Raw genomic sequence first — 27,764 nt, 5'->3', positions numbered from 1 at the left:
GACTGATTAAAACACTTGTTTTTAAAATTAAGGGTCAGAATGAAGATGGGTAAAATGTGAACATGCTTAGTTCTTCTGTACATGACTTTTTTGGGGCTATGATTTTCAAATTGAGTTTTTTAAATTTCAGTGACTATTTTTTTTCTGTTTCTAGAAATTTTGCTCTTAAAAAGCACGTTAGAAAATCTTCCATTAGCCGGGCAGTGGTGGCGCACACCTTTAATCCCAGCACTTGGGAGGCAGAGGCAGGCGGATTTCTGAGTTCAAGGCCAGCCTGGTCTACAGAGTGAGTTCCAGGACAGCCAGGGCTATACAGAGAGACCCTGTCTCGAACCCCCCCCCCCCCAAAAAAAAAAAAGAGAATCTTCCATCAGAAATAACCTATTGGTTTCTAACATTGGTGCTTAGCCTTTTGTATAACTTAGGTACAGTGTATGTTTGAATCCTGTCTTGCCCTTTGTAATTCTCACGTGATGCAAATGACAAGGCACTTTGCATTATAGCCACTTGATATTTTAATTCACTCTGGTAGATAGTGAGCTTCTTGACTAAGGGAAGAACTTGTGGTGTAGGGGGATGGCTTGTACCTCATAAAGTTTTACTGAGGACAGTTGTGTTCATGTGTGCACACTAGCTGCCTCCCTGTTGTAATGGCATCCTTGAGTAGTTCAGACTGAGAGAGTATGTACCACAGTTTAAAACATTGGATTTAGGGGGTTTAGTGGTTGTTGTTAGAGACAACATGTCCTTGAATTGATGCTATGACTTCTTCGTCAGAGTCTGGGAGTTATAGATGTGTGTCACCATACCTAGCTCTAAAATACTTGTTTACTGGCCCTTAAAAAGAGCTCTCCTAAGCTCTGTGCTAGATTGTTAGGGCTTGGGTATATGATAGTTTCCTTGTTCTCACTTCACTTTGAATGTCTTCTCTCGGTCTGTTGTCATGCCTAGCTTATCTTTTCCGTGATATAATAGACCTGATCCACAGTCGCCCAAGGTCTCTGAAGGCTTTTCATGTCTTACTGTTTTGTTTCCACCATTTTTGTTCTGCTCTTTCTGACAGAGCAGATCTCTCCTGAAATCTCAGTTGACTCGCGCATGTTCCAGTCTTTTCCACCAGAGCATTTAAAATAGTGGTCATAGTAATTTAAGTTACCCCAATTTTTTCAATATTTGGGTCACCTCTGGATTTAGTTCTTTCTTTTATTTACTTATTTTTTTGTGGTATGGGGTTGAACCTAGTGTTTCATATGATTATTCTACTACTTAACTGTATCTCTGGCCCTGAGTTTAGTTCAATTAGTTACTTTATTTATTGACATTGACATCTTTCCTCTTGGTTATATAGTATGTCCTGTAATTTTTAATTGTTCATGATTTCATTCAGAAGTAGGGCAATAGAAATATATGTAAATATGATTTATGCCTGAAAATGAGAATGATTCTTTATCTAGCATACTAATGAAACTTTGTAGGTGGTGCTTCGAAGTTGTTAGAGCCTAGGGCCCCAGCAGCCTTAACAAGAAATAGTGAAAAGCAGAAAAAAAGGAGTTCTACTTAATGTAGCCATATTGAGAGAGGAACAAATTATAGAAGACAAGAGGGATACATAGCCTCAGTCCACCTCTCGTGGATCCATCATTGTCTCTGCTCCAGTCTCTCTTGCAAGGTGTGGTGACAAGTTGTCAGACCGTTGACTTGAGTTCCTGGAAAACAAGCTCCCTGTCCGGCAGGCACTGTAGCCCCAGTCCTTTTCTGCCAGCGAGAAATTCTTGGGGAAATTGCAGTTTCTTGGGGTCCACAGACAACTTCAGTGGGCTTACAGCTAAAGGGAAGGATACAAGTGTCTCTGCTCTTGCCAGATGTGTCATCAGGGTTGTGTTATACTATTGCCATAGTTACATTCTGGGTAACCTCTACAAATACCACTACTTTTACCTAGTATTTTGGGTGGGAGCTGGATTGCTGATGAGCTTTCCTCTTGCAGGTTTCTCTCTATGCCTGTCCCCAGAGAGGCTTTCTTCTCCCATTTTTTAGGCCCTCCTTCAGCAATAGGGTGTTGTTCCTAGCTGGTCCACCCTTCACCTGCTGCAGCACTTGGGAGAGCAGGTCCTGCACCTCACCTGGGTGACACAGTAGAACTGGCCCTGTGGTGGGGGGCATGAGTAAGCTAGCCTGGAGGGTATGAGCACAGGAGTGCTAGCTCCACCCTTTGCTGGCTGTGGCATTTGAAGAGCTAGCCAAGGGCAGTGCTGAAGAGCTGGCCCTGATGGCTTGAGTGTGGGAGATATAGCAGGCTAACTCAGCTACCACTCAGGCCTAGATCCAGGCCTATGGGTTGGCCTACCACAACATCTACCCCATCTGTGAACTGATGGAGTGCATGATGGGGCTGGTCCTGCAGGTCCAAGGCAGCAACAGGATATCTGAGAGGAATCCTAGTGAGGAGCCTGTATTGATAGTGAGGCAGAAGCCAGAGACCTTGAAACAGACCAGTGATTCATTGTAATGGACATTTGCAAGAAAAGACTATGGATAAAAGTATAAAAGGGTATACTGTGTACACACTGTGACACACTGAAGCTTCTACAATGAGATGGGTGTTTGTTTTTTTGTTTTTTGGGTTTTTTTTGTCTTTTTGGGAGGAGGTTGCAAGGGCAGATTTGAAGGGATGGAGAGATGAATGGGGTTGGAGTGTGCATGTGTAAAATTAAAAAATGATCAAAAAACTAAAAAAAAAAAAAAAAAGAAGAAGAAAGCTTTTTCTTATTCTCAGTGTACACTAGTCTGGCAGTGATGGGCTGAAATGTCAACAGAGTTCTTTCTCTATTGTCCTGATCCCTGTGAAGTCTAGGCAGACTCCTTGCCTCTGAGTGGTGTGTGCTGTGGGGGAGGGGCCCTCAGTGTTCTTGCCTCTTTTTCAGAAGCAGAGAACTCCTAGTTATCTCAGCATAGACCAGGTTTATATCCCTGTTTCCCCTCAGAGCCACAATTCTTTTTCAGCTGTGCCTTGGGGATAATAGGCTGGTAGGATTGGCTATTCTCTCCCTAATGCGCATATGAGAAGAGTGTCTGGCAGGCCTGTGCTTTCCCCTTGGCAGTGGCCACTCTGCTCCTTCCAGCCTGCACCACCAAGGGCCACCCTTTCTGGTCCCCACTCCTGCTTCCTGTGTTTCTTGCTGATGCCTATAGGAAGCATGGGGAAGCCCATGAAGCAGTGTGAGTATATACGCTCCAGAGGTTTGTATGCCCTGCTACCTCCAGAGCCAGCTTTGCACTGTGCTAGAACCTATTAGAGAGCTGAGTTACTTTTCATCTGCTGCTTATGGTCTCCCTTTCTTGAGCTCAGAGTTATATGTCTGTTGACTTGGATCACTCAGTTGATTTTTACAAAGGGTTTAGTTTAGTTTGAAAGTTGAATATACGTAATACACACATGCTGAATTTCTTATCTCTTGTGTTTGCAACATGCATTATGTTCCTTTCTCAATGGCCATCAGAATGCAAAGGAAAATGGGTAGGGTTGGGTTCTCAGTAAAACCATGGGAACTACATGGTAATTTGACCATAATTGTTCAGAAAATTATCCTAAAGTATATAATTTATTATATTCTGAGTTACCTTGACAATGTAAGATGCCTGAAATTGCCTTAGTTCTTTGATTTCTGTTCTATAAATAGTCATGTTCCTTAGAGAAGAAATGTACATGTATAAAATTTTCTTTGCTATTAATAGGCTTTCAGATAATAGGAACTCAATGACTTAAAAATACATTTTTAAGGAGCATAGAATGTTAAGCAGTGTGCTAATGTGGTCTGTTGCTTTCTTTAGTAGAGATAAATAGTTCCTCATTATGTTTTGTTTTGTTATATAGGATAAATTAAAAACAATACTTTGTTTAACTCCCATGTTTTACAGATACAATGGAGAATGGGATCTAGCTCAGAAAGCATTGGATGATATTATATACAGAGCCCAGCTAGAATTATATCCAGAGCCTCTGCTGGTAGGTTCTGCACTTAATTATGCAAATTTTTAACTTACAAGTTTTTATTTTAGAAGTATGTATTGAGAAGTAATTTGTGGCATATGAAAATGTCTTTAATGTTCAGTGCTTTGTTGTACTGGGAAATATTAAATTTAAAAGTGTTTGTATGGGGCTAAAGAGATTGCTCAGCAGCTAAGAGCACTGTCTGCTCTTCCAAAGGTTCTGAGTTCAATTCCCAGCAACCACATGGTGGCTCACAACCATCTGTAATGGGATCTGATGCCCTCTTCTGGTATGCATGAAGACAGCTTGTGTGTGTGTATGTGTACACACGTGTACGTATGTACATGTGCATGCTGGTGGTGGTAGTGGTGGACACCTTTAATCCCAGCACATGGGAGCCAGAAACAAGCCTCTGAGTTTGGGGGCAGCCTGTTCTACAGAGTGAATTCCAGGACAGCCACGGCTATACAGAGAAAACCATGTCTTGAAAAACAAAAACAAACAAATAAAAAGCAGTTGTATAAAATGTGAAGATTTAATTAGATTGACTTAAGATATTTAACTGATAGTACTCTCTTCTGCTTATCAGAATTTCAACATACTAAATACATTTGTCAGTTAGCATTTGAAACTGAGGAAGAAACTTAGTTCAATATTTGACAATCACAAACCTCATTCCTTCGTAGTGTTTTGAAGTATAAGCATTCCTCTGGCCCTCTTGCTCCCTGTTTTGCAGGGTTCATGTATCATATTAATATACCTTGGGGATAGTATTCTTCTTATGAGTTTATTAACACTTAGCCTTATATTGTATCTAAAAGTAAATAATGCATCTGTTTACCAGTCTTAAACTTTATTTTTTTCTTTTAGGTTGCTAATGCAATAAAGGCTTCGTTGCCTCATGGTGCCATGAAATCTAGTAAGGAAGGTACAAGGTGTATTCAAGTTGAAATCACACCAACTTCCTCTAGAATATCAAGAAATGCAGTTACCAGCATGTCAATAAGAGGTCACAGGTGGAAAAGACATGGTAAGCATGCCTCAGGTTTGAGCACTGCTGGCTCTCCCATATGGCTCTCTGCAGCTGTGGTGTTAGAACCTATAACCTTAGGAAACAGCATCATCGTAGCCTGGCAAACAAAATTTCTAGGTTCTCATCCAGGGACACAGACAATGAGAGGGTGACACTTCTTATGGTAGGCACATGAATGAAGAACACTTAAAGTTTTCTCACTGCAGAAGAGTAGGAGGGTAAGAAAGTGCATTGTAACTACTCATGTGCTTTAGGCTGCTGGTCTTGGGTAGCTGTATGCAGTCACTGCTAGTCTACTGCCTGGTCAGGCATTCTGCATGCAATGCAAGTCTTCTCACATTGGAGTAGAGCTACCTACCTTCCATTCTGTCGGGACTCCCTGGTAAAGAGTGCCATGCTGTCGATGCACTAGAAATTTCTATTTTACAAATTCATTTTCACTCAAGATTGTACTAGTTTTCTCATCTGCTTCATTTTACTATTTTAAAGTGTTGCTGGAAGTTAATTGTGTTTGCCATGCATCCCTGTGCTTTGCCATTTCCCTCTCGTCTCCTTTAATCTCCTCCTTATTCCATCCCTTCTTCCAGTTATCCCTTCTCTCCTCTCTAACAGAGAGGAAAAAGCGTCAGACGAGTAATGCCACCCTCCTCAAAAGTGACCTTCACCACCTTTTTGCCCCACTCATGCACGGAGCATGTGTGTTAAGAGGACCTACTCTTCTTTCTTCTCCTCTGCACTGAGGTGAAAGTGGCAGCTCAGTTTGGGAGACTGAGTCATAGCCGTGCCCCCTGTGGTCCACAGGGGAAACAGAAAGGGAAGGATGTTTAGAGGTCATAACAGAGAAAGCTGATCCTGACTGAGAGAAGGCTTGCCATTTCCCCTCAGACACACTAAGAGAGACTATCCAGAAAAGGAAGGGTGATGTTACAGTTTAACCAATGGCCAATTGTTGATCCACTCATTTTTAAAGTTACTCTGTAAGTCCTGACGGTCCAACGGGGAGGCATAAAAGAGTTTGTGATGTTTGCTATTAGGCAACCACAAAATACATACAAAATCCATTTAAACACCCCAACTCCAAACAGACTTCCATTTCTTTAGTGAAGTTATGTTGTTAAATGAGAATACACTACAGAAAGAAAGTAATTTAACGGATGCCCAGCCTCACCATGTGAAAGCAGGTACAGATGTGAAAGAGTGTGCTGCACTGGCCACTGTGCACTGGCCACTCCCTCCCAGACTTCTGCTGCAGAGACGCAGGAGCAGATTCTCATGGCTTTTCTGCCTTCCTTCTCACCGTTTAGATTGGGAATGGGGGTGGGAAATGTGGGTTGTACAATTCAAACATGAGAAATATTAAAGCTCCCGTGTGTGTGTGTGTGTGTGTGTGTGTGTGTGTGTGTGTGTGTGTGTATTTACCAGAAAGAGATACATATCCTGTAACAAAATAGGAAGCTATTTTTCAGAAACATTTTGTAGGAAAAGAATGACCTAATGAAGATAAAAGAGTCCTTGCATATGTCTGTGATGCCCTTATGGATCTAGGTTCTGTTTTGACTGCTGTTTGCAGACTGTCTCAGGCTATAGCTTTATTAAAGTAGCCCTTTTATTATCTGTTGCTTTATGTTTATTCAGTCTTCACTGCACTGGAGTGCCTCCATAGCAGAAGTGTCATAATTGAGGATATAAAAGAAAATGGACTATAAAAAGAAAAGAGGCACACCTATGAGCAGATGCCGAGTATGGGCTGGCCTGAGTTGTCACTCTCAGTGTGAATATCTCTATAAAAGTGTACTTTTATATATAAAAGAGTGTGAATGTCTCTATAAAAGATGTACTTGCTTAGTCTTACTTGTCTCCATAGGTAGGCTGCAGCATCCTTTTCAAGGATAGTCAGTCTTAGTTTTCTTTCCTTCTGGCTTACTGTTTCTATTGCAGTAACAAAATGCCCTAAATACCTTCCACTGGGCCCTACTTTCAAAGGATTCCCTACTTCTCAAAGCATCACACCCACACCAGCATCTAGTACCCAAGCTGTGTGGAAGCTACACCTTCCCAGGGAAGCATTGGTCATGAAGTTACCATGTTTTGCTTAGCTCAGCCCTTTTCTGTATCCTTTCCTTGTGTCTGTGATTTCTGCCTGGACATATTATTGTTCTGGCTTTCAAACAAGCAGTGGTTTCTTGTGGAGAGGATGGTTATCATTGTATACTTCTTAAATATATAGACTTGATTTTAAAGTAGATTTGAAATTTTCTTCATATGTAAAATTTTATGTATTGTATTTTCTGTAACAAAATCAAAAGTAAGACATTTCTTTAGAAACAGTATGAAAGGACGTATAGATTCCAGAGTGACTCACAGTGGCCTTTCTGTATTTTCGTATTTCTGAAGCATAGTTCTGTGGAGGTCACTTCGGTTATGACTATGAAGACATTGAGAGTTCCTCTGTTTGCTGGGATCCTGGATAAGCTTTCCATTCAGGTCATCTCCCCACTCTGACCACAGCCATCCCTGTGGAAGGGCAGGTTCTGTGTAAACCCTTCACCATGTGATAGAAGTAGGGCTTTGTAACCTTACATTAGTGGTGATGGAGCCTAGGAATGAAAGCAGGAGAAGCAGTGTCTGCCTTAAGGAATAAGTCTGCCTTTCCCTTCTTGACTCCTCCTTTGTTTTCCACTTGTGACAATGACTAAAGCATATCTTTTCTGTAGAGCTTTGTCTTAGTTCTTTTCTATTGCTGGGAGGAGACACCACAATGAAGGCAGCTTATAGAAGATAGACTTCACTGGGGTTCTGAAGTTCTAAAAGGACTCTCATGGTCTTCATGGAGAACATTGCAGCGGTTAGGCAGGCAGGGACAGTAGCTGAGAGCTCACATCTGATCCACAAGTAGGAGGGAGGGAGGGAGGGAGGGGGGGGGGGGGAGTGCGTGTCGGAGAGAGGGAGAGTGAGAGAGAGTGAGAGAGAGAGAGAGAGAGAGAGAGAGAGAGAATTTTTAAAGCATGGGCTTTAAAACCTCCAAGCCCACTCCCAGTGACTCATCTCAAACAAGGCCACACTTTATAATCCCAAACATTTCCACCAGCTACGGACCAAGCATTCAAATATATGAACCTATTGGAACCATTCTTTTTATTATTTTTTTAAACTTTTTATTGGTTCTTTGTGAATTTCACATCATGCTTCTCAATCCCACTTATCTCCCAGTCTGTTCTTAGCCACCCTCCACCCTTGCCACCTCCTCCCAAAGGAAAACAAAATAAATTTTAACTAAATAAATCAAACAACAACAAAAACCCCACATCTTGCTGATTCAAAACACCACAGTTGCCGAGACAAAATACCCTGGGGGAAAAAAAATTAAGCAAAAAGGTGTTTGTTTTGGCTCACAGTTGGAGGATGCAACCATCACATGGCTATGAGGCAGCAGGAGGAAGATGACAGGTAGAGAGTGCTCCTCTCTGCCGGTTACTCTGAGTGCAGGGCATGCTGCTACCCAGAGTGGGTGGGTTCCACCTCTGTAACCTAGAAGATAATCCCCCGTGAGCATCCGTCCCAGGCCAACTGTCCCAGGTGATTCTAGAGCTCATCAGATGGATTTGTGACTTATGACTGACCATCAAAGGCCTTTTCCTTGTTCTCTTGTACATATTTGTCCTTACTGCTTTCTATCCCTCTCCTTTTATACAGATTAGAAGAAGGGGTGGGTGAGTGAGCTGCTCCCATTGGAGCAGGCAGGCAGGACTTTCTTATAACTTTTCTTCCTTTGTTTATCATTCAGGTAAGCTGTGTAGACATAGTGGTTTGTATGTGTATCTGAGTCATCAAACATACAGCAAACAAATTCAATTTTAGCAGTTCATCACATTGATTCTTTTCTGCTATTAGTACAAATTATTCTCCTAGTCCAAACTCACAGTCTGTTTTTTATTATTAATTTTGGACCATTTATATTACTTGTAACAAAGTACTTCTAAGTTGTTCTAGAAGGTATTTCAGGATGCTCTGAAATGAATGTGGCATTCCTTTCTTTAGGAGTTGCCCACAGCTTATATCACCATGGGAAATATCCTAACGAAGGTGTAACCTGCTTTCATCTTAACATTTGCTGACATTCTAGGACCCAGATATCTGCACCCACTGTCAGCCAGCAGCACCACAGCGGCCTGAAGGCCCTGGGTTCACACTTGATCCTAATTCCTCCTGATTTCAACACAGTGGAGTAATAACAGAATTCTTTTTAAAGAGATACATTATACAACTAATTGCATGTTGACCTGATCTCCACATTTTTTACTTGATTATTTTAGTATTGTAGTGGAGCAGCTTAGTTCAGCGTTGTGTGTCTTTCAAGTTCTTCAAGTCTCTGGGAAAGTTGTAATGACTCAGTCTGTCTGCGCTTACATTTGGAAATGGAGTTACAGTGCAGAGTTCCTGCTTGGACCTTTTATAACCTCATGGTTAATGTCCTTATTTATATGATGATAATTTAACTTTGCAAGCCAGTTGTTTCCTTTATTCTGTGGTGGTGGATAATTCAAGTCAAAAGTGTATTTTTCAAGCATAGATTTTTTTAAAAAACATTTATACGTTGAGGACTATGTAGAAAATAAAAGGCAAGTAGAAGAAAAAAATAAGAGTACACTTAAAGAGAGAAACTTTAAGAAAAATAGGTTGTAATGATAAAAATAGTCAAAAACTCAGTAGCATTATTTTTAAAAACCAATAAGGGCAATTTTATTTAAATATTTTCTTTAAAAAATAAACATAGGAAGAAAAGGAAAACACAGTACGTCTTTGCGCCTCATTCTGTGGTTGTGAGAATGTCTGAAGCTTCAAGCAGCAACTTGTGCCTGCAGCTGTGGGACTCCTGCCTTGACCCCAGAGCTGCAGGCATCATGATTCCACCCAGGTTCCCTTCTCACACCTCTTCCAGAGCAAACCTAACTCCTATTTTTGTTTGTTTGCCACAACCAACACCATTGTGACTCATTCTTCCTCCACTTTAAAAAAATTACCTACATGGGAACAGTATAAGCTATTTTCCATTCTTTGAAAGTGGTTACTGAAATCACACTTCCATTTTATATAAGTTCCCTAATTAAGTTAGGGACTGACATATGGTTGCAAATAATGAGCATGGAAAACTTTGCCAGCTAGTATCTAAAAATCCACTGAACCCTCAAGTCTTCATCCCTGTCTCCTTTCCTCTGTAGATTTGACCTGTGATGGGAGCAGTAAGTAAAAAGCATTTTATATACTTTGATGTATGTACATAAGGCTGAGTTTTCATTGGCCAAAGGCTGACTAGTTCTTTAAGGATTGCTTTGTTAGCTATCTAGTAATTGTGTTCTTGGAAAATTTACATTAGATAATTTTACATTCAAATAATAGTCCTTTCCTAAGACTTAAATTTTGAATTTCCTAATTTGTTACTCAAACATCAGTAACATTAAGCACGTTAATGTTACTGATGTTTGAGATTCTGAGTATGTGAGCCAAGAAGGGTTGCTAATCACCAAGGCATGATTGAATAAGCAGTTCCTTAATTATTGTGGTTGATTAAGTCAGGCTGGATGTAAAAAAGTAAGATTTCCTTAATGTCTTAAAGAGACATTAAGGAAAGATTCATGTAATAAATACTTGGGTTATATAATCATGTTTCTTTATTGTCTAATCTTCCTAAGAGGAATCTTTTCTTTCTTGATGTATCCAGAATAACATATTTTTCTTTTTATGAGTTTACTGAGTACTCAGACATTTCAGTTACCTTTAGAGCAACCACATGTAATTTAATCAGAGTTTATTGTTACATTTAATTTCATGATTTTTTTTTTATCTGCTCAGCCCCTGACCTTTGTCCTGAGAGTGATTTAATGGTTCATCTGCTAGCTCTGCTTTAGAAATACCCTTTCCATTTCTGTTTCCTTGCAAATTTCCATTGGTGAATCAACATTTTAAACTATTAACTTCCATCAGCATATTTTCACAAATAAAACCAATTAAAAATAATAGCAAACTTGAGTTATACATTCCTCAGGTATTCTTCTAGAGTGTATTTGCTGTGACTCTTTGTTCAGCCAAAGTAAATTATTTGCCTTCTTTGAAATAACCAAGAATCTAAACAGATAAATTAAACATTGTTGGGAGATGTTAGAAACATATACACCAAGTTGGTTCTGACAAACTGAGTTAGAATTCACTGTATGTGTGAATAGATGTTTGAAACCAGAAGTCTCATTTCTTAACTTCGTGCTTTATACAGTTCCATACTTTCTGAACTTCAGGTTTCTCTTAGCAAATGGGGATTAAATAGCCTACCTCAGAGTCTCACTATCATGTTGTTTTGAGAATATTATAGAGTAATATCTAAGAATGTGCTAAAAAAAAATAGCACTGTTGAGTACCCCTTATTCTGTTAGAATGCCTATATGTATCTTTTAAATTTTTTATAAAACTTAAATATCAGTTACTTTGGGGTTTTTATTTGTTTCATTGTTTTTTGTTGTTGTTGTTTCTGTTTTTGTTTTGTTTTTATGCCCGGGTAACTGCCAACATTTTTTATTTGCCCTTTGGACTGAAGGTTCTTGTAATTTTCTTTTTTGAAGTGGTTTCTACAGTATAAGTGAACAAGTCTTGGCTGCCACCCAACAGTGCCATGCTGACCATGACCTCTGCCATATACCATGATAAGAACTGATTTGTCCTTACTTTTGAAAATAGCTGTTAGCAACTGGGAATAGGCTTGGTTGGTTCCACACACAGGAACAGCAGGGTTCTAAGGCGCCACCATCCTCAGCCTGCCTGAGAATGAGGAACTTGGTGTGCGAGGCACCAGCTAAGGAGAAAAAAACTTTATTAGCTTAGGATCATGGATGCAAGGCAACAGAAGCTTTGAGGAGATATGAAGTGTTCCCTGTGGCTAGATGTGGTAGGTAGGGCACCAAGGGAAATCCATTTTTAAACTGTGAAGGATGCAGAACAGAGTGTTTATTTCTAAACAGCTGCATGCTAGTCACCTGGGAGCTCAAGATGTGTAGTCCCAAACTACTTCATCTATGGATGAATCAGGTTGCTGTGGTGAAAATGGGCACCTGGAAAGCGCAAGAATGGCCAAGATGTGCTGCAAAGCTAGGCCTCCCTGGGTACATGCAGCTGTGGCCTCTGGTCTTTTACTATATGATGCTGTTTAACAGACTTTAGCACAGTTCATAAGGTTTTGATGATTCCCACTCTGAAAACAAAGTCATTCTTCTCACCAGACTTGTGTGCTACATTTTAATGAGTATACACTGTTCTTAGTTTTTGTTGTTTTGTCTTATGGAGTCTAAATTTCACCACTGGTCTATTTTTTACATATTTATGTTATTTTTACTACTTATTATAGATATTTACTTAAGAATTTTAAAATCTTTTGTATTTTTTAACCTTTTATGTTTAAGGCACAAAATAAAGTTATCTTTATAGATGTTCACTAGCTATGAGTTTTGTTGATTCAGAATAAGCTACTGAGAACCAGTTTGCTTTTCCTGTCTAGTTTTCACTTTTCCCCATTGTAGTAATGAACTGTTGCAAGCACATCAGAATGCATAGACTCCGTAGGAATCTGAAGAAATGGATGGCTTAATTCTACCTTAAGCACGTTAATGTTACTGATGTTTGAGATTCTGAGTATGTGAGCCAAGAAGGGTTGCTAATCACCAAGGCATGATTGAATAAGCAGTTCCTTAATTATTGTGGTTGATTAAGTCAGGCTGGATGTAAAAAAGTAAGATTTGAAGTGTACGGAGGGGACTTTCTAATTGCTTTGGTTATCATTGTTGACAAGAGCCAGAGTTTTTGCCTTTATATTTTGGGGCATTTACCTAAGTTTACATAAATTTAGTTGGTCACAATATTTTTAAAAGGCATTCAGTTTTTGTTTGTGAAAAAAAATGTGTTTCATAGTCCATGTAAGATGTGTGTGAAAATACAGAAAGTGAACTGATGCTCATTGGACTTTTAAAGAGCACTGCTGTCACAGGATCAGGATCGTAAATGAAGGAAATGACAGCGTCTGTGTTTGACTTAAGTTATACCATTCATTCGATCATCCAGTTTTGTTCTCTTTGGTTTTTTGTTTTGTTGTTTTGCATTTTCTTTTGTTTTGTCTTCAGCCATCATTTTGTCTGATCATCTTCAATCCTAGAGCAACCTGAGAGCAGCAGTGCCACTGCTGAAGCGGGCATCCTTGTCATTCCTGAGATTAGTGTCACACATGTGTCCGGAGAGAGGACCGGGAATGGGGAAAAAGGCAGAGCGCTAGGAGACATTGATGCCCAGCATATGCAGGGTGTGCAGGAAACAGCCACAGACCCTAGAAGTGAGAGCAGAGGCTTGCCCGAACTCAGAAGGCAAAAATCTGTAAGAAAAATGATGGAGGATGGAATGTCCACAGCTGGCAGAGTGCAGTTTTAGCAGACGCTTTGTAGCCGCAGCCCAAGGTACCTTGAGGCAAGGGCACCGTGCATGCTACGTGAGCGACAGTTGCACAGTCACAGACGATTTGCATGTCATCTGATAAAGTGCATGAATTATGCATCATAATTTCTCAATGACCTTTAATGCTCTTCAGAATAATCATCCCCATGTGGTCGCAGGAATTTGTTAGAGAAACTGAGGCAAAAAATTGCTTCTGAAGTAATTTTCTGCTTAAGTTTTGGAACTAAAATGATTTTTCCTTTTCTTAAATATGAAGGGTAATGTATATGGACTGTTAATAAGTTTTGAACTTGTGATATTTATAGTATATATATGTACATATATTTTTTTTAATTCTGAGAGTATCTAGAATGGAGAACACAACCTTCTTAAAAATCTCTTTGCATATACTTCTGTTTTAACTTAAGTTTATTGGTAGGAGCTATGATACAGAGGTAATCAACAGCAATTGATGTTTAATGTCTGACCTTTCTAATTGCTTCTGCTCTTTGCATGCATATAGGAGGATTCTTCATAAAACTGTAGTGTGGGTAGCTTACAGCATGCTTGTGGTTTAATATACTCTAAATCACTGTCATTTAATAACAATGAATGTTTGACATTTATAAAATGTTTCAACTTATCCTTTGATTTTTGTTCTGTAATCTATTGCTTTAAGAAATTCTGCTAAGATATTGATTGAAATATAATTGATTTGGTATTACTCTTTTAAAAGTTACTTAAGATACTTAATGTTAATTAATCTTTGTCATTTCTTTGTTTAGGAGATACAGAATTAACAGGTCAAGAAGAACTGATGGACATAACTGAAGTTGACGAGGGATTTTATTCCAGGGCTGCGTCTAGCACCAGCCAGTCGGGTCTATCAAACAGTAGTCACAATTGTAGTAACAAGACAAGTGTAGGAAAGAACCAGAGACGGTCGGGAGGAAGCAAAGCTGGAGCAAAAGAGAGAGAAACTGCAGGGGAATCTTGCAGAGATCACTTTGCTCGCAAACAAACCCAGAGAGCCCAGAGTGAGAACCTTGAGCTTCTCTCTCTGAAGAGACTGACCTTAACCTCCAGCCAGTCCCTGCCCAAGCCCAGCAGCCAAGGCTTAGCTAAGACTGCGGCCACTGTATTTAGTAAATCCTTTGAACAGGTCAGTGGTGTCCCAGTCCCACGTAGCCCTTCTCCTGCCATTGGCTGTGTTGCTGGGGCAGATGCCCATAGATTTTCTGCTTGTAGTCTCCAAGAAGAAAAGCTTATTTATGTGTCAGAAAGGACTGAACTTCCAATGAAGTGTCAAGCGGGCCAGCAGGGGCCTCCTAGTATTAGCATCACTTTGTCTGCAGATTAACTTCTAACTTACTTCTCTCCTAACTAGCGAAGCTGGAAGATGGCTTTGCTCCCTTATGAAAGTACTGAGTCCTTTGTGCCTGGTCCTGGCAGGAGCCTGGTGTCTTCAATTCAAGGCTCTCCTTTGACTATGAAGGGAACTGTGTTTAGTTTGCAGTAAGCTGACATGTGGTCTTATTTCTTGGGTATTCTTCTCCCCTTGGTTTAAGTTCTTTATACTTTTATTCTCCTTTCCTGTTACTTGTTATTGTTGGTTACATCCTCAGTGAGGTTATTTTTAATACCTCGTTTTTCAGTGGTTGTGTATTTGCCCTGGGAAGTCAAAGAGAGTCTCTGTGTTCGAGGACTGGGCTGTCGAGCCCAGGTAGAGGAGTGAGTCCATGAAGCCATGTTACTAAACAGGCGTGTGAGAAAACAAAGCCCTGAGAGCCGTGGGGATGTCATGTGCTGTGGCCACATCATGCTTAGGATGGGGACAGTTTGTTCCACACTGCAAGTTGCTTGGCAGGACAGTTGGAAGGGGAAGCTGGGAGAATTTCTGTTGCAGTCCTTAGAATATTAAACAGCAAAACTGAGACTGCTAGTAGATGACATTCTGAAGTGTTTGATCTGATTGCAGGGGTGAAAGTCCCTTTCGGTTTCTAAAGTGTAACCAGCCATAAAGCCAATGGACTGTGCTGCTCAACTTTGGAAATCCTGGCTAGTTTGTATTTTAGTGGTCAGAGAGCACACATCACAGAAGACTTCCTGAAAACCCCTGTAAACCTTGTAGCACAGCTCCCGAGATACCAATATGAAATGTTTAATAGTGAAATGTCTGTGAATGAAGGAAACGAGTTCATTTTTTATCTAAAATATGATGAAAGAAAATACAGTAGATGTGGACAGAGGATATTTGTGCATTAGCTTAGGGTTGCTTGTGTTTGTTCTTAAATTTAACATAAGAAAAAGAGTGTGCTTCTTGTTTGTGAGCTTTAAGTGTTCCTGTTATAATGTAGAAAGAATTCAGCTACCACCCACTCCTGCCAACCTAGCACTAAGAAATGTGGTAAGGCAGAAGCTAAACTCTGCTGAGATGGACGCACAGACTTAGTGCCTGTGGTCTGCTCGGTTGGCCGACGCTCCTGTGAGGTGCATGTGCTGTGGTGCTAACTGGGACTGAGAGGAGCAGGTCAGTGAGAAGGCCTGGGACACTGTCTGCTTCATGGCTTCATTGACTTAGCACACCAAGGCCTTCTTTCTTGTGGTCCCTCACTGTGCCCACAGAACATGGCTAGTGTACCCTCTCAAACCCTGTGGGTCCAGCTCATGTAAATGAGAAAACTCCACGTGTTTCAGAGTGCAAAGCGTTTACACTTGAGATAGTGTAAATGCTTACCTCCTAGTTTAAACCTGATTATCCAAGGCCCTTGCTTGTTAGCATAAAATAACATTTTAGTTTCAGTAACAGAATGAACTGCTGGCTTAAATTGTCCTCAACACTTTTAAGGTAACTAGACAGTAAAAATCAATAATTGGAATAATATAATAGTAATCTTGTATACAGTTGAAATGTTTGTGAAATGTTTGTAAAATGTCACTGTGAATTTCCTGTTGTCTTTTTGTAAGTCCTTAAAAACTTTTTTAAAACATAGTTACTAACAGTGTTGATATTATTAAGAAGAAATTTAAAAGATTGTCATTAGGCAGGTTGAAGTGCTTGTTAGGCACAGAGTCAGTTTAAAGAAACAAGAGATCAGAATAATAGTCAGCTATCATAATGAAACCTCATTTTGATATTGTTGTAGACATTTGCTACTTGTGTGGTCCAAAGACCATTAGTGTCGCCTAGTATCTTAATAAAACTTTAAAATTTCAGGGGCAGACCTAGTAAATCAAAGCTGGCATTTTAACAAGGTCCCCAGTGATGCTGTACATTTGTCTTTGTGAAGACAGTTTCAAAGTGCTAACTACTTGTTTAATATGTAGGCTCCGCAGTGGTCTCACAGTTCTCAAGCACAGGTGTATTAGATACTAGATTGTCATAATTGTCATATTTTTTGATAACCAAGTAGCTTTTTAATAACATTGACATGTGACTTCTTAGAGGCTCTCATTTTAAATTCCCACTTCTCACTTGTTTCTGTATAAAAATGTGGCATCTTCTGCTTCGCTTACTGGTCATAAATGAACCCAGAGCTTCAGATTCAGGTTTTAAGTAGGAAAGCCCCCCTTTGTTCTTGAGTTGTTACATGTGATACAGCACATTTGCACATATGTCCGTTCTCTCTTACAAAATCAGTAACAGCTTACACAGTGGAATGAGTCTGAAGTTTTGTTCCAAATGATTTACACCAATTGATTTTCTGGAGTGGGGAGTTATGTGAACAATAAAATTCTTTTATACTACTTTTGATACTATTTCAAGAAAGAATTGTGTACATCGGAGGCTTTCATACCAGCTGTTAAAGTCGAATGCTGTTAACTGTGGCAATAGTTGTTCTAGTTACTCTTTCCTACTCATCTTTCAAATGTGAGAAGTTGTGTGGCTTTGTATTTGAGTTTTTATAAAGATGCTGATAGTGTAGGCATCTCATGGACCCAGGGGAATAGCTTTTACCAAGAGGATTCCACACAAAACGGGGTCTGGCACCCCATAGTTAGATCTAGATAGGGATTCTTGAATTGACCTAGCCCTTGCACTCCTGTGAAGCTGTGCCTGCCATGAACCTCTTTCTGCAATCCAAGTGAAGAGAAGAGAGAAGCAGAGTAGACTCTTCCAAGGATCCCACTGCTCAGGTGCTACCCTTCCTCTTCCAGGAGCCTCAGGAAAGCACCTTTGAATGGCAGGGACACTGCCTGAACTCTTTAAGTCCATCTCTGTAGCATTGAAGAGCAGGAATCCCAGAACAACTTGTTTGTTTTTAAAAAGGTAGTGTTTCATTGCCCTTTCAATTATAAACCAACAACTCTGCAGATATCACTCAGTTGTAAAAAGTTGAATTAAAGGGAAATATGTCTTTAAATCAAAATAGATTTTAAAAAAATCCCAGTTTAAAGGGATTTTTGCCTATTTTGAACTATCATAGTTAAAATGTTGAATGGTAAATTGTGGAGGAAGATACATACTCTAAAACATGATTTTAAGCCAAGAGTTAGACTAAGGCAGCTTGATGTCTACTTGACCTCCATAGAGGAAAGTGCACCAAGGAAGCGTAAGTGTTGTAACTGAGAAATACTGAAACACAAAATGTTGTTGCTGAGGCATTGTAGGTAGAAAGTAATGTACAATAGTGTCTTCCCAGCCCAAGTGAAAAGCTAAAACCCCAGTCCTTTAGTGAGCACAAGTTTACACTTGGACGTTTGCTGCTGAATGCTGGTTCACTGGGTAATCGAGATGTATGCTTTAATACTGCTCAAGTCTTTACCAGAAAGCACTCATGGGCTACCTTCTGGACTTTGTAACTTGCACATATCCAAGAAGACGGAGTGTGAACAATCTGAAGATGTTTTATGTTTTATAGTAGAGTGCTAGTGGACATGGACCTCAATGGTTGTATTTTCTGGGCCCCACACTGTCTCTCATTGGAACTGACCGTGTGCCTCTGACCTTTACTTCTGATCATGTGGTAATGCTAAACTCTTCTCACAAATACACTTGTCACTGTATGCCTAGTGTTTACATTCCTAAGAATAAACTTTGGATATTTTTATGTGCTCTTTATGTTTTTAAAGTATGAAATAAACTGGAGTTGAGTTCTTTAAAGTTTTGTACATTTGTATAAATGTTCTCTATATGCAGTACTTCATACATCAAGTGTTTCTTGTTTTGTTGAAATAAAAACTAAAAAAAAAAGGTGTTTTTCTAGATCATTTTATTCACTAAAAACTGTTATAAAAATTTGTGAACTTCACAGTGGGGCACAAGAAAGTAAGCTGTGTGGACAGAGCCACAGGGAGCTGTTGGGGTTGGCCCGTTGATAACCCCCACTCCTGGCTTTACACCCCAGGATGAGGAACTGGACAACCTCACTAGTATCCATCTAAAGCTGAGCTCCAGGGGCCTTGACCTGCTGGCTGATTTGTTATACCAGAAGCATGGGCAAAGTGAACAAGCATGAGCACAAGCCTTCAGTGCAGGGGCATGGAGACAGGGAACAACAAGTTGGGTTGCTGCTAGTTTCCTGACAGTGGGATACATCACAGTATTTTATTTCTTGGCTACAGTAGGTCACAGTGGCATTCCTGATCTGCATGTGTTTACTGGAACCAACCCCATTAGAAAGGAACTGTTCTAGTGGGCAGTTGGTTGTACAATCCCAGCTGATCTAAGGAGTACATTAGGAAATATTTTCTAAGCTACTCTTTGAAGACGACTTGTAGAAACCAGCACCTGACGACTTAAAGATTATTACTGTGCCTGTGAAATCTGCACTCCTAGTGACTTCAGCGTCTCTGACACATAGCTGGCTCCCCTAGTACAGTTTGACTGTTAATATCTGCATGCACATTTTATAATCATTAATCAGGACTATAGTCATTCCATAATTTCTCTTGGATTATTACTGTAGGCCTTATATAGAGGTTGATTTGTGACTTAAGTATTCAAAACAATGTTTAAAAGGAAATAGCACCCCATTTTACAAAAGGGGAAACTGAAATGCTCGGGCAGTAGGTGCCCAGGATTGCCAAATGCTGGGGATCATGCCCTGAACATAGGTCTTAAAACTCTTTCTTTGTTGTCACTTAGTCAAATAGGATCCTAAGTACCGTCAAATGAACATGTATTTCAAATTCACCTATTCCATCTCATGAGGTTAAAATTTAAAATAAAACACAATTTTCATGAAACTAAATGATGCTATGTTTTGTAGAATATGAGATAATTGTATTTCATTGGCAATCAGAATGCTAGTTATTGCTATATTAAAAGTATACTCATTTAAATTAAAATAAATGGTTCTTTAGGTTTTTTTTCAGATTGATAGATTGGAACTAGTATTTGCATTTATCTAGAGAATTCATTAGTGTCTGAGACAATTGGTGGGAAAGTAGATTGCTACAAATGAGTTAGTGAGCAGTTGAGTGGAATCTTTACCCGTGTATTCTGACCCTATATCTCTTCTACTCTGTTTTGCATTATATTGACCCAAATGAGTATACATTAAAATGCAAGGTATTCATTGTAGCATTATTTATAAATGTCTCAATTAATCCATATACTGGAACATGACATACCCATTAGAATACAAATGTGTGTGTGTGTGTGTGTGTGTATATATATATATATATATATATATATATATGTGTGTGTGTGTGTGTGTGTGTGTGTGTGTTGTATATATCGAAAGCCCATTTAATTATGTTGAGTAGCTGATGTGTATGCATATTCTATATACGCAGTTTACATGTGTGTTTGTTAATATGAAGGAAGAAATTTTATCTCAGAATGTCTAAAGACAGGCTTAGGGGTCAAGAAATGGCTCAGCAGTTAAGTGTGCGTGCTGCCGTACTATAGGGCCTGAGTCGAATTCCTAGCACCTACATCTGGTGGCTCAACCAGCTCCAGTTCCAAGGGATCTAACGCCCTCTTTTGGCCTCTCTGGAGGTCAAAGGACAATGCTCAGGGGTTGATTCTCTTCCACCATGTGAGTCCTGAGGATTGAATTTGGGTCAGATTTGGCTGCACATGCCTTAGCCCATTCATATCTCACTGGCCCAACAAAAACTTCTAAAAACAACTTCTCTCCTGGGGATGCTTGCTGGTACTAGAAGAAATGCTTAAGATATAAGCTTACTGTTGCTCTTCTTATTGATCCAGGAACCTAAAGATTGGATGACAGTGCTGCCAAGTCATGAGAGATACCTGAGAAAATGCTTGTGCCTTAGGTTAGGTCAGCGGTTCTCAACCTGTGAGTAATTTATCAGATATCCTGTATATCAGATATTTACATTATGATTATAATAATAGCAGAATTATAAAATAGCAACAAAGGAATTTTAAGGTTGGGGGTTACCATAGCATGAATAGCTGTTTTAAAGGGTCACAGCATGGGCTAGAGAGATGGCTCAGTGGTTGAGAACACTGGCTGTTCTTCCAGAGGTCCTGAGTTCAGTTCCCAGCAACCACATGGTGGCTCACAACCATCTGTAATAGGATCTGATGTCCTCTTCTGGTGTGTCTGAAAACAGGTTACTTATATACATAAAATTTAAAAATCTAAAAATATAAATGTAAAATAAATCTTTTAAAAAGGGGTGTGTGTGTGTGTCACAGCATTAGGAAGGTTGAGAACCACTGGCTTAGGGCTTTAAACATCTCTACCACAGGAGGAAACTTGAAGTAAAGTTAAAACTCTCCCACAGACACAGAGAGAACTCAGGAGGCCTTCACTCATCCCAGTCCCAGGGGAGGTGTGTGCTGCTGTCTAGCACTTGAAAGGCTGAGGCATGAGGAAGGACATCGAGTTCACAGTCAGCAGCATCTGCATACATAGCAAGACTGTCTCAGACCCCTCCCCAGATCATCTCAATTTCTGAAACCATGTTGACACTCCTCTAGCTGCTGTTAAAACACGCCTACTCCAGAGGATTGAGCAGTTCATCATCATGTCTAGGTTTGCAATTTCTCAAAAACAACACTTAACAGGAAGGAGAAACAACCCGAGGTTTTATAGCAATGCAACACTAAGAAAAATAACTGCATAAAATTACTTGACACCCAAGTTTGAAGCCATTGAACTTTTAAGTTAGGCTTTGGCTCTGGTCTGGAAACAGCTTTCTAAAATGCTCCTGCCTTCTCTACTCTGCAAAATGCTTATACTCAGCCATGGAACTTATGCTGAATGCCTTCTTTGGGCATTCAGTACAGACCCTTTAATAGAGTAAGGAAGCGTACAAGACATAACACAAGCTTTGGACAGTAAGTGGCTAATAAGCATCCCTAGCTGAGTGTGGTGCTGGCTGAATCAAGTATACAGGTGTGGAAAGGAACCTTGGCCTTGTTTCCTCTGGATCTCACCCTGTGCATCCCTTTGTTGTTCCCTTTATTGACTTTGAGCTCTGTTGTTTTGCTGTAATAACTAACCATGAACACCAGTGTAAGCTGAGCCCTTGGAATCCTCTTGTGAAATGTGAGGGTCTGCCAGTGCAGAGGATAGTCTGAGGAAGGGCACGTATTCCACAGCTATTTCTTCCATTTGGAATTTGCTGGAGTTTGGGCACAAACTAGGGCAAAGGGTCCCTGAAAAGAGTCAGTGTTAAGTATCAGAGAAGCAAGCATACTATAGCAATATCACAAAGACCTAAAAGCAAAGGAAAGGCCATCAAACCAGCCAGTACTTTAGAAAGCCAAGATTCCAGGAAGGGGAAGACTCAGAAGCGAGTCTGGCCTTGGTGGCTGTCCCTTGAAGTGGCTGTCCCCTCATATGGATGTGTTGCTGTATTCCTCAACTGCTCAGAGCAGAAAGACTGATGAAAGAGGAGAGAGAAGCAGAGAGATACAGAGACAGAGAGGTTGAAAGCCAGACTCCTGATACTGAATGGCCAAAAAGGGAAAAGTCTGTACTTAAGGACCCCTCAAGAGGAAAAAACAAGTGTAATTGTCAGAGGCTCACTTAACACTCAGAGCTGGGATAGAGCATGGTGCTAAGGCACAGGTTCAGCGTGTGCGAAGCCCTGGGTTTGATCCGCAGCACCAGAAGACCACAACAAACCCACAGAAAAACCTTGAACACCAAAGACCTTTACCCTAGAAACTGATGGGTCAGAGTAAATTAAGCCTTATAAAGTTGCAACCTGGATCAAGTCAACTGAATTATTGATTAGACTAATATAGTCTACACATCCCCACTCTCTTCTCACTAGGACATACCATGACCCCTCTTTGTAAAATGTGTCATACACAATTCCAGAATTATATAAGAATTACAAATCCTGAGAATCTCTGAGGTGACAACAGAGTTAAAAATGGATTCACAAAGCTAGGTGTGGTGGAGCACAACTGTAATCCCAGAACTTAGGAAGTTGACACAAAAGAATCAGGAGTCCCAGGCTAGCCTGGACTTCATGGCAAGGTCCAGGCTACTCTGGGCTTTACAGTCAGGCCCTGTCTCAAAACAAATCCAAAAAGAAGCTGATCCACAGATGACCCAGCTGTTTGTGTTGCAAGATTTGAGTGACATCACATAGAGAATCTTAGGAGAGTACATTTTCCAAATATGTTTTTTAAAGGCATTTGGAGGCTAGAGATGTTTCAGTGGTTAAGAGTATGTGTTACCCTTACAGAAGACGAGTTCAGTTCCCTTCACCTACATTAAGAGACTCACAACCACCTGCAACTCTAGCAGTGGGAGATCCAATGCTCTCTTCTGGCCTCTGCGGATACCTAAAGATACAGGTGTGCATGCATACACACGGTGCACATGCACTCTCACACATATGCATGTACCTTAAGAAAATAGTAAGTCATTTGGAGCAAGGCATGTTGCTGCACAGCCGTAATCCCAGCACTCAAGAGGATATAGAGCTGAGGTGGACTGTGCTACATAGTGAATTCCATCCAGATTGACTTGGATTACATATTGAGACCCTGTCACAAATCCAAAATAAAACTGGTACAACCACAATGAAAATCAGTGTGATGGATCCTTAGAAAGCTAGAACAGCCATGTGAGCCAGCTTTACAACTCCTGGATATTTACCAAGGACTCTGTACCCTACTTCAGAGATTCCAGCATATACGTGTTTACCGTGGCTGTGTTCACTATCTGGGAATAAGCCTCATTATCCATTAATGATATGTTCCAGAGACTTTAGTCAATAAACAAGAATAACATGAAATTTGAAGGAAAGTAGATGGGTCTGAAAAACATTATATTGAGTGTGTAGCCTGGATCCAGAAAGACAAATGCTGCAAGTTCGCTTTTATAGGCAGGTCCTAGCTACAAGCTTTAGAGTAGTCTGCTAAACAGTGAATACTGGTAAAGGCCTGGAAGGCAAAAAGGGGCCGTTAGAGTAATAGAGTGTACAGCAGAGCACATGACCATGACAAGAGGGGGCAGAACGCTGTGGGCAGAAGGGTCTAAGCAGGGAAGGGTGAGGGGATAGAAAGGAGGGAGAGGTAACTGAAAGTAAGAATCTGCGGAAAAGCTATACACAAACTTTCTATTTTATGTCTATTAAAAAATATAATCTAAAGACAAAAAGTTGGGTCCACAGATAAGCTGATAAGCCATTAATGTTATCAGAGATGGTTAATTAAAACTGATTAATGAGTCATGAGGACCAGAATCATGTTGGGGGGGGGGGAAGGTTCATATGTATGCATGTATGCTTTGGAGGCCCAGAGGTTGACCTCAGGTATCTCTTATTGCTCTCCAATTTGGGGTGAAGAATTCCTTTTTTAAGGGGCAGGGAGAAGCAGGAAAATTAGAAAAAAAAATGGTTAGATTTAAGAAATCTAGCTTTAGCATTTGTTATCCAGTCTCTGTATGCTTAGAAAGTTCAGGGCTTAACTCAAGCCCTGATTGGACCCATCTGAAAGACTGGATGAAGCAAGTCTCTGGAAACAGCATCAGGTGAGACAGGACCAGGCAGGGAGCTGGAACAGCAAGTCACTTGATAATCCCCAAGGTTTAACCTTGTCAGAGCTGCATCTTAGTATTTCACTCTGTAATATATGAATCTTACAACCAAATTTTTAGTTCTGTAAAGATATTTGTACGGATTGTGCAAGGTGCACAGATTGGCTAAGGATGAATTTTTGCTCCTTGTTTGAGCAGGGGAAAGGCAACTGTCTTTTTTATGAGTTAGTTTGATCAATAACTAAATTGTAATAAATATTCATTCATGCCATATGAAAGATGGCATTAAGAATTTTAAGGATTCTTTAACCAACATGATTTATTGGCTACATTTGGCTGAAGTTTTGGCTAGAAACATTTTTATTTCTAAGACAGTTTCAGGGCTGTTCCCATGTAGAGGAATCAGCAATTCATGTTATCTGTCCTGTTTGGTCTTCTAGAATTTTTCTTTCCTGTCTGCAGTCAAGATCTTCAAGGGGTCTCTCTCTATCATGTCTGATCCAAACTGCTTTGGAAAGGGTCTAAAGCCTTTTCTCCTTTCCTGTTGACACAAATACAGAGCCTCTCTCCACGAACAGTGTGTCCTTGGTCCAGCAACCTGAAATCAATTAAATCAATTCAGTAGCCTTTTTTCTTTATGCTGGTCTACTCTGACCTCTCTCTCAGACGATTAGTAACGTCATTAACACCGCCAAACTTAAAACCACCTTCATTTTGATAATTAAAACAACTAAAAACAATTAAAACAATTCTAACCAATTATTACTATTTGTTGAGCTAGGGTTTCTCTCTATCTCCCTCCGTGACTTTGTTTCCTACATTTGAGATCAAAGGACTAGATTTCTTTATTCTTCCATGTATACTTAAAAACCCTTTAACAATTACCATTATTTCTCTCTTCTATCCTTAAAACAATTAAAGCAATTATTCATTTATTTCTCCCTTCTTTGGAGATTCATAACTGTGAATATATAATTATATCCCCCTTTTATATAACTTGAATTAATATTCTTTCCTATATGTTACCATTATTTCTCCCTTTTATCCTTAAAACAATGCAATTTTCCTTTGGTTCCCCCTTCTAAAGAGATCAGTATCTGTGGATATCTAAGTGTATCCCCTTTCTCTTTATAAAAGTTGAATGAACAACCTTTTCTATGTATTTAAATTCCATTAAATTCCTTTCTATTTTCTCTATGAGCCTATTTTTAGGCCAATTTATGGATCGATATCAGCTGTCAATTCCAGAATTCCTTCAGAATCTACGTTCAAAGAATCTGGTTGCTTGCAATTTAAGAAGTCTAAGTATTTAGTAGTTTTTACTAACTACTAGTTTTCTGAGGAGAAGGTCCTCAGAATTCCTCATGCTGTCACCCCAGAAGAAGCATCATCATCTGAGTTAGGAAGAAAAACTGCCATCAACTCTGGGCTTGAGAATTGCCAATGGCCTTCTGTGAGACCAATGGATGTACCTTTTTGACACTATCGCTATAGCCAGTCTTCAGATGCTATCTGAACATCCTTTTGGGAAAAAACAAAAACAATGGGGATGTGACTGCTTTGCTGAAATGGGGCTATGTAACCAGAAACATTTAGTTAGGATAGACTTAAGGACGTAGTATTGGGACCAGAAGCATTCCAGAAATTTAGAGGTGAAGGCAGATATAAAAACAGTAAGTAGTATGTGGTTTTAGTGGTGAATGATTTTGTTGCCAAAGCCATTGCTAAAGTTTATGTTTGAAGCATAAAGCATGCCTGTAATAAAAACAAAACAAGACTAGTCCCAACATACCAATTTATGACTAACAGTAAACAAATGAGCCAAAACATAAGCATAAAACTCCACTTTCTCAACAATGCTTTCTATTACAAGATTCTCTTCTAGGGTTAAGGCCTTTGAGCAGCCACCAAATTGTTGGCAATCACTAAGATCCAGGTACAATAGGCTGCTTATAAAGGCTGTCATACAAAAGTGTCATGGATATCTGCCTCTCTCTGCTCATGAAGTCAAAATGGTCATAAATGGGCACTTTATACACTAGTTACTTTACTACTGTTAGGAAATGTTGTCTGGGGGCATCATTAGAATAAAATCAAGTACTCAAAATAGAGATGACCAGAAAGACAAGTACCAGCTATATAAGCTACCCCAACATAATAAACATTCAGATTAGCACAAAATAATGAAAGCACCATAATTTCTGTAAGTTTTGTTTGTTGGTTGGTGACAAGTGCTTTAGAAGTATTTAAGCCAAGCATGGTGGCTTATCCATTTGTTATTTCAACATTCAGAATGCTAGAGCAGGTATCTTGACATGAGTTTGAGGCCAGTCTGTACTATATAGTAAGTTCCAGCCAGCCTAGGCTACAATGTGAGACTCTTGTAAAAGTAACTTTTATTCACCAAATGTAATTGTCCTCTCAGAGGCTTACTGGTGAATAACCTCACCCTTTGTAGTTTTTTTCTGAACTCTGGCTGGCTGGTTTAACTCAGCTGTTCTGACTCAAACTCCTCTCTAAGCTGACTGATTCAAACTGGCTTCTCTCAGCTTCTTATTGAATTGCTCTACTTGGAAAAACTGCCTCTGAATCTACAAACTGAACTATACTGACTGCATGAACTGAACGGAACTGAATGGAATTGAATGGAGTTGAATGAACTCAGCTGCACTAAAACTGAACTCCCCTGAACTCCACTACCTTGCCTGAAGTCAACTGCACTGCACTGACTGAACTGCCCTTCACTGCTGACTCACTCTGCACTGCTCCTAAGTCTCCTTTCTTGTCTGTCCTTATGAATTTTGGGCGTACCCTATGTTTGACTTATTCTGTCAAATCTTTCTCTGATTCGTCATTTTGTCTTCCCCTCAATTGGACATTACTTTCAAAGATGGGTGCTTCCTTCTACAAACTAACTTTACCATTGTTGTTTGGGATTAAAGGTGTGTACTAAGGGCATGTCTATATTCCAGGCAGATGGATTAAAGATGTGTCATTCCAACCAGATTGCACAGATCTAGAAAGTCTTTGGATTTAATCCCTTGCCAGAGAAGCCATGCTGCTGGATAAAAATTCCTTTATAGACTCTATCTCAAAAGAAAAAGAAGAAAGCCTGCTCTTAAAGTTTTTTGTTTTGTTTTGTTTTGTTTTGTTTTGTTTTGTTTTGTTTTGTTTTTTTATAGAAACTTCAAACTAGAAGTTAACTAAAAGTAATTGGCTGAGAAGAATGGGAAACCGGGCAGTGGTGGAGCATGCCTTTAATCCCAGCACTTTGGAGGCAGAGGCTGGCAGATTTCTGAGTTCAAGGCCAGCCTGGTCTACAGAGTGAGTCCCAGTACAGCCAGAGATACACAGA

The 27,764-nt window shown here is 39.9% G+C and overlaps 1 protein-coding gene across 4 annotated transcripts in view; it reads left to right on the top strand.

Annotated features, from left to right (window-relative positions):
- Positions 1-27,764, top strand: part of Hycc1 (hyccin PI4KA lipid kinase complex subunit 1) — a 156,499-nt gene that overhangs the window by 103,759 nt on the left and 24,976 nt on the right. For 2 of the 4 annotated variants that reach the window (XM_076913225.1, XM_034519190.2), the window contains exons 9-11: positions 3,919-4,006; positions 4,862-5,021; positions 14,273-18,591. In XM_076913225.1, the coding sequence (XP_076769340.1) occupies positions 3,919-4,006; positions 4,862-5,021; positions 14,273-14,847 (823 nt within the window). In that variant the 3' untranslated portion in view covers positions 14,848-18,591. Of the gene's footprint in view, positions 1-3,918; positions 4,007-4,861; positions 5,022-13,215; positions 13,511-14,272; positions 18,592-27,764 lie in introns of those variants that run through there. The other 2 variants (XM_034519191.2, XM_076913226.1) reach the window with 2 other exon arrangements.

Source organism: Arvicanthis niloticus, chromosome 15 (assembly GCF_011762505.2).
Source record: "Arvicanthis niloticus isolate mArvNil1 chromosome 15, mArvNil1.pat.X, whole genome shotgun sequence".
In the NCBI taxonomy this organism is placed as follows: Eukaryota; Metazoa; Chordata; class Mammalia; order Rodentia; family Muridae; genus Arvicanthis; species Arvicanthis niloticus.
This window is presented reverse-complemented; position numbering and strand designations above follow the sequence as displayed.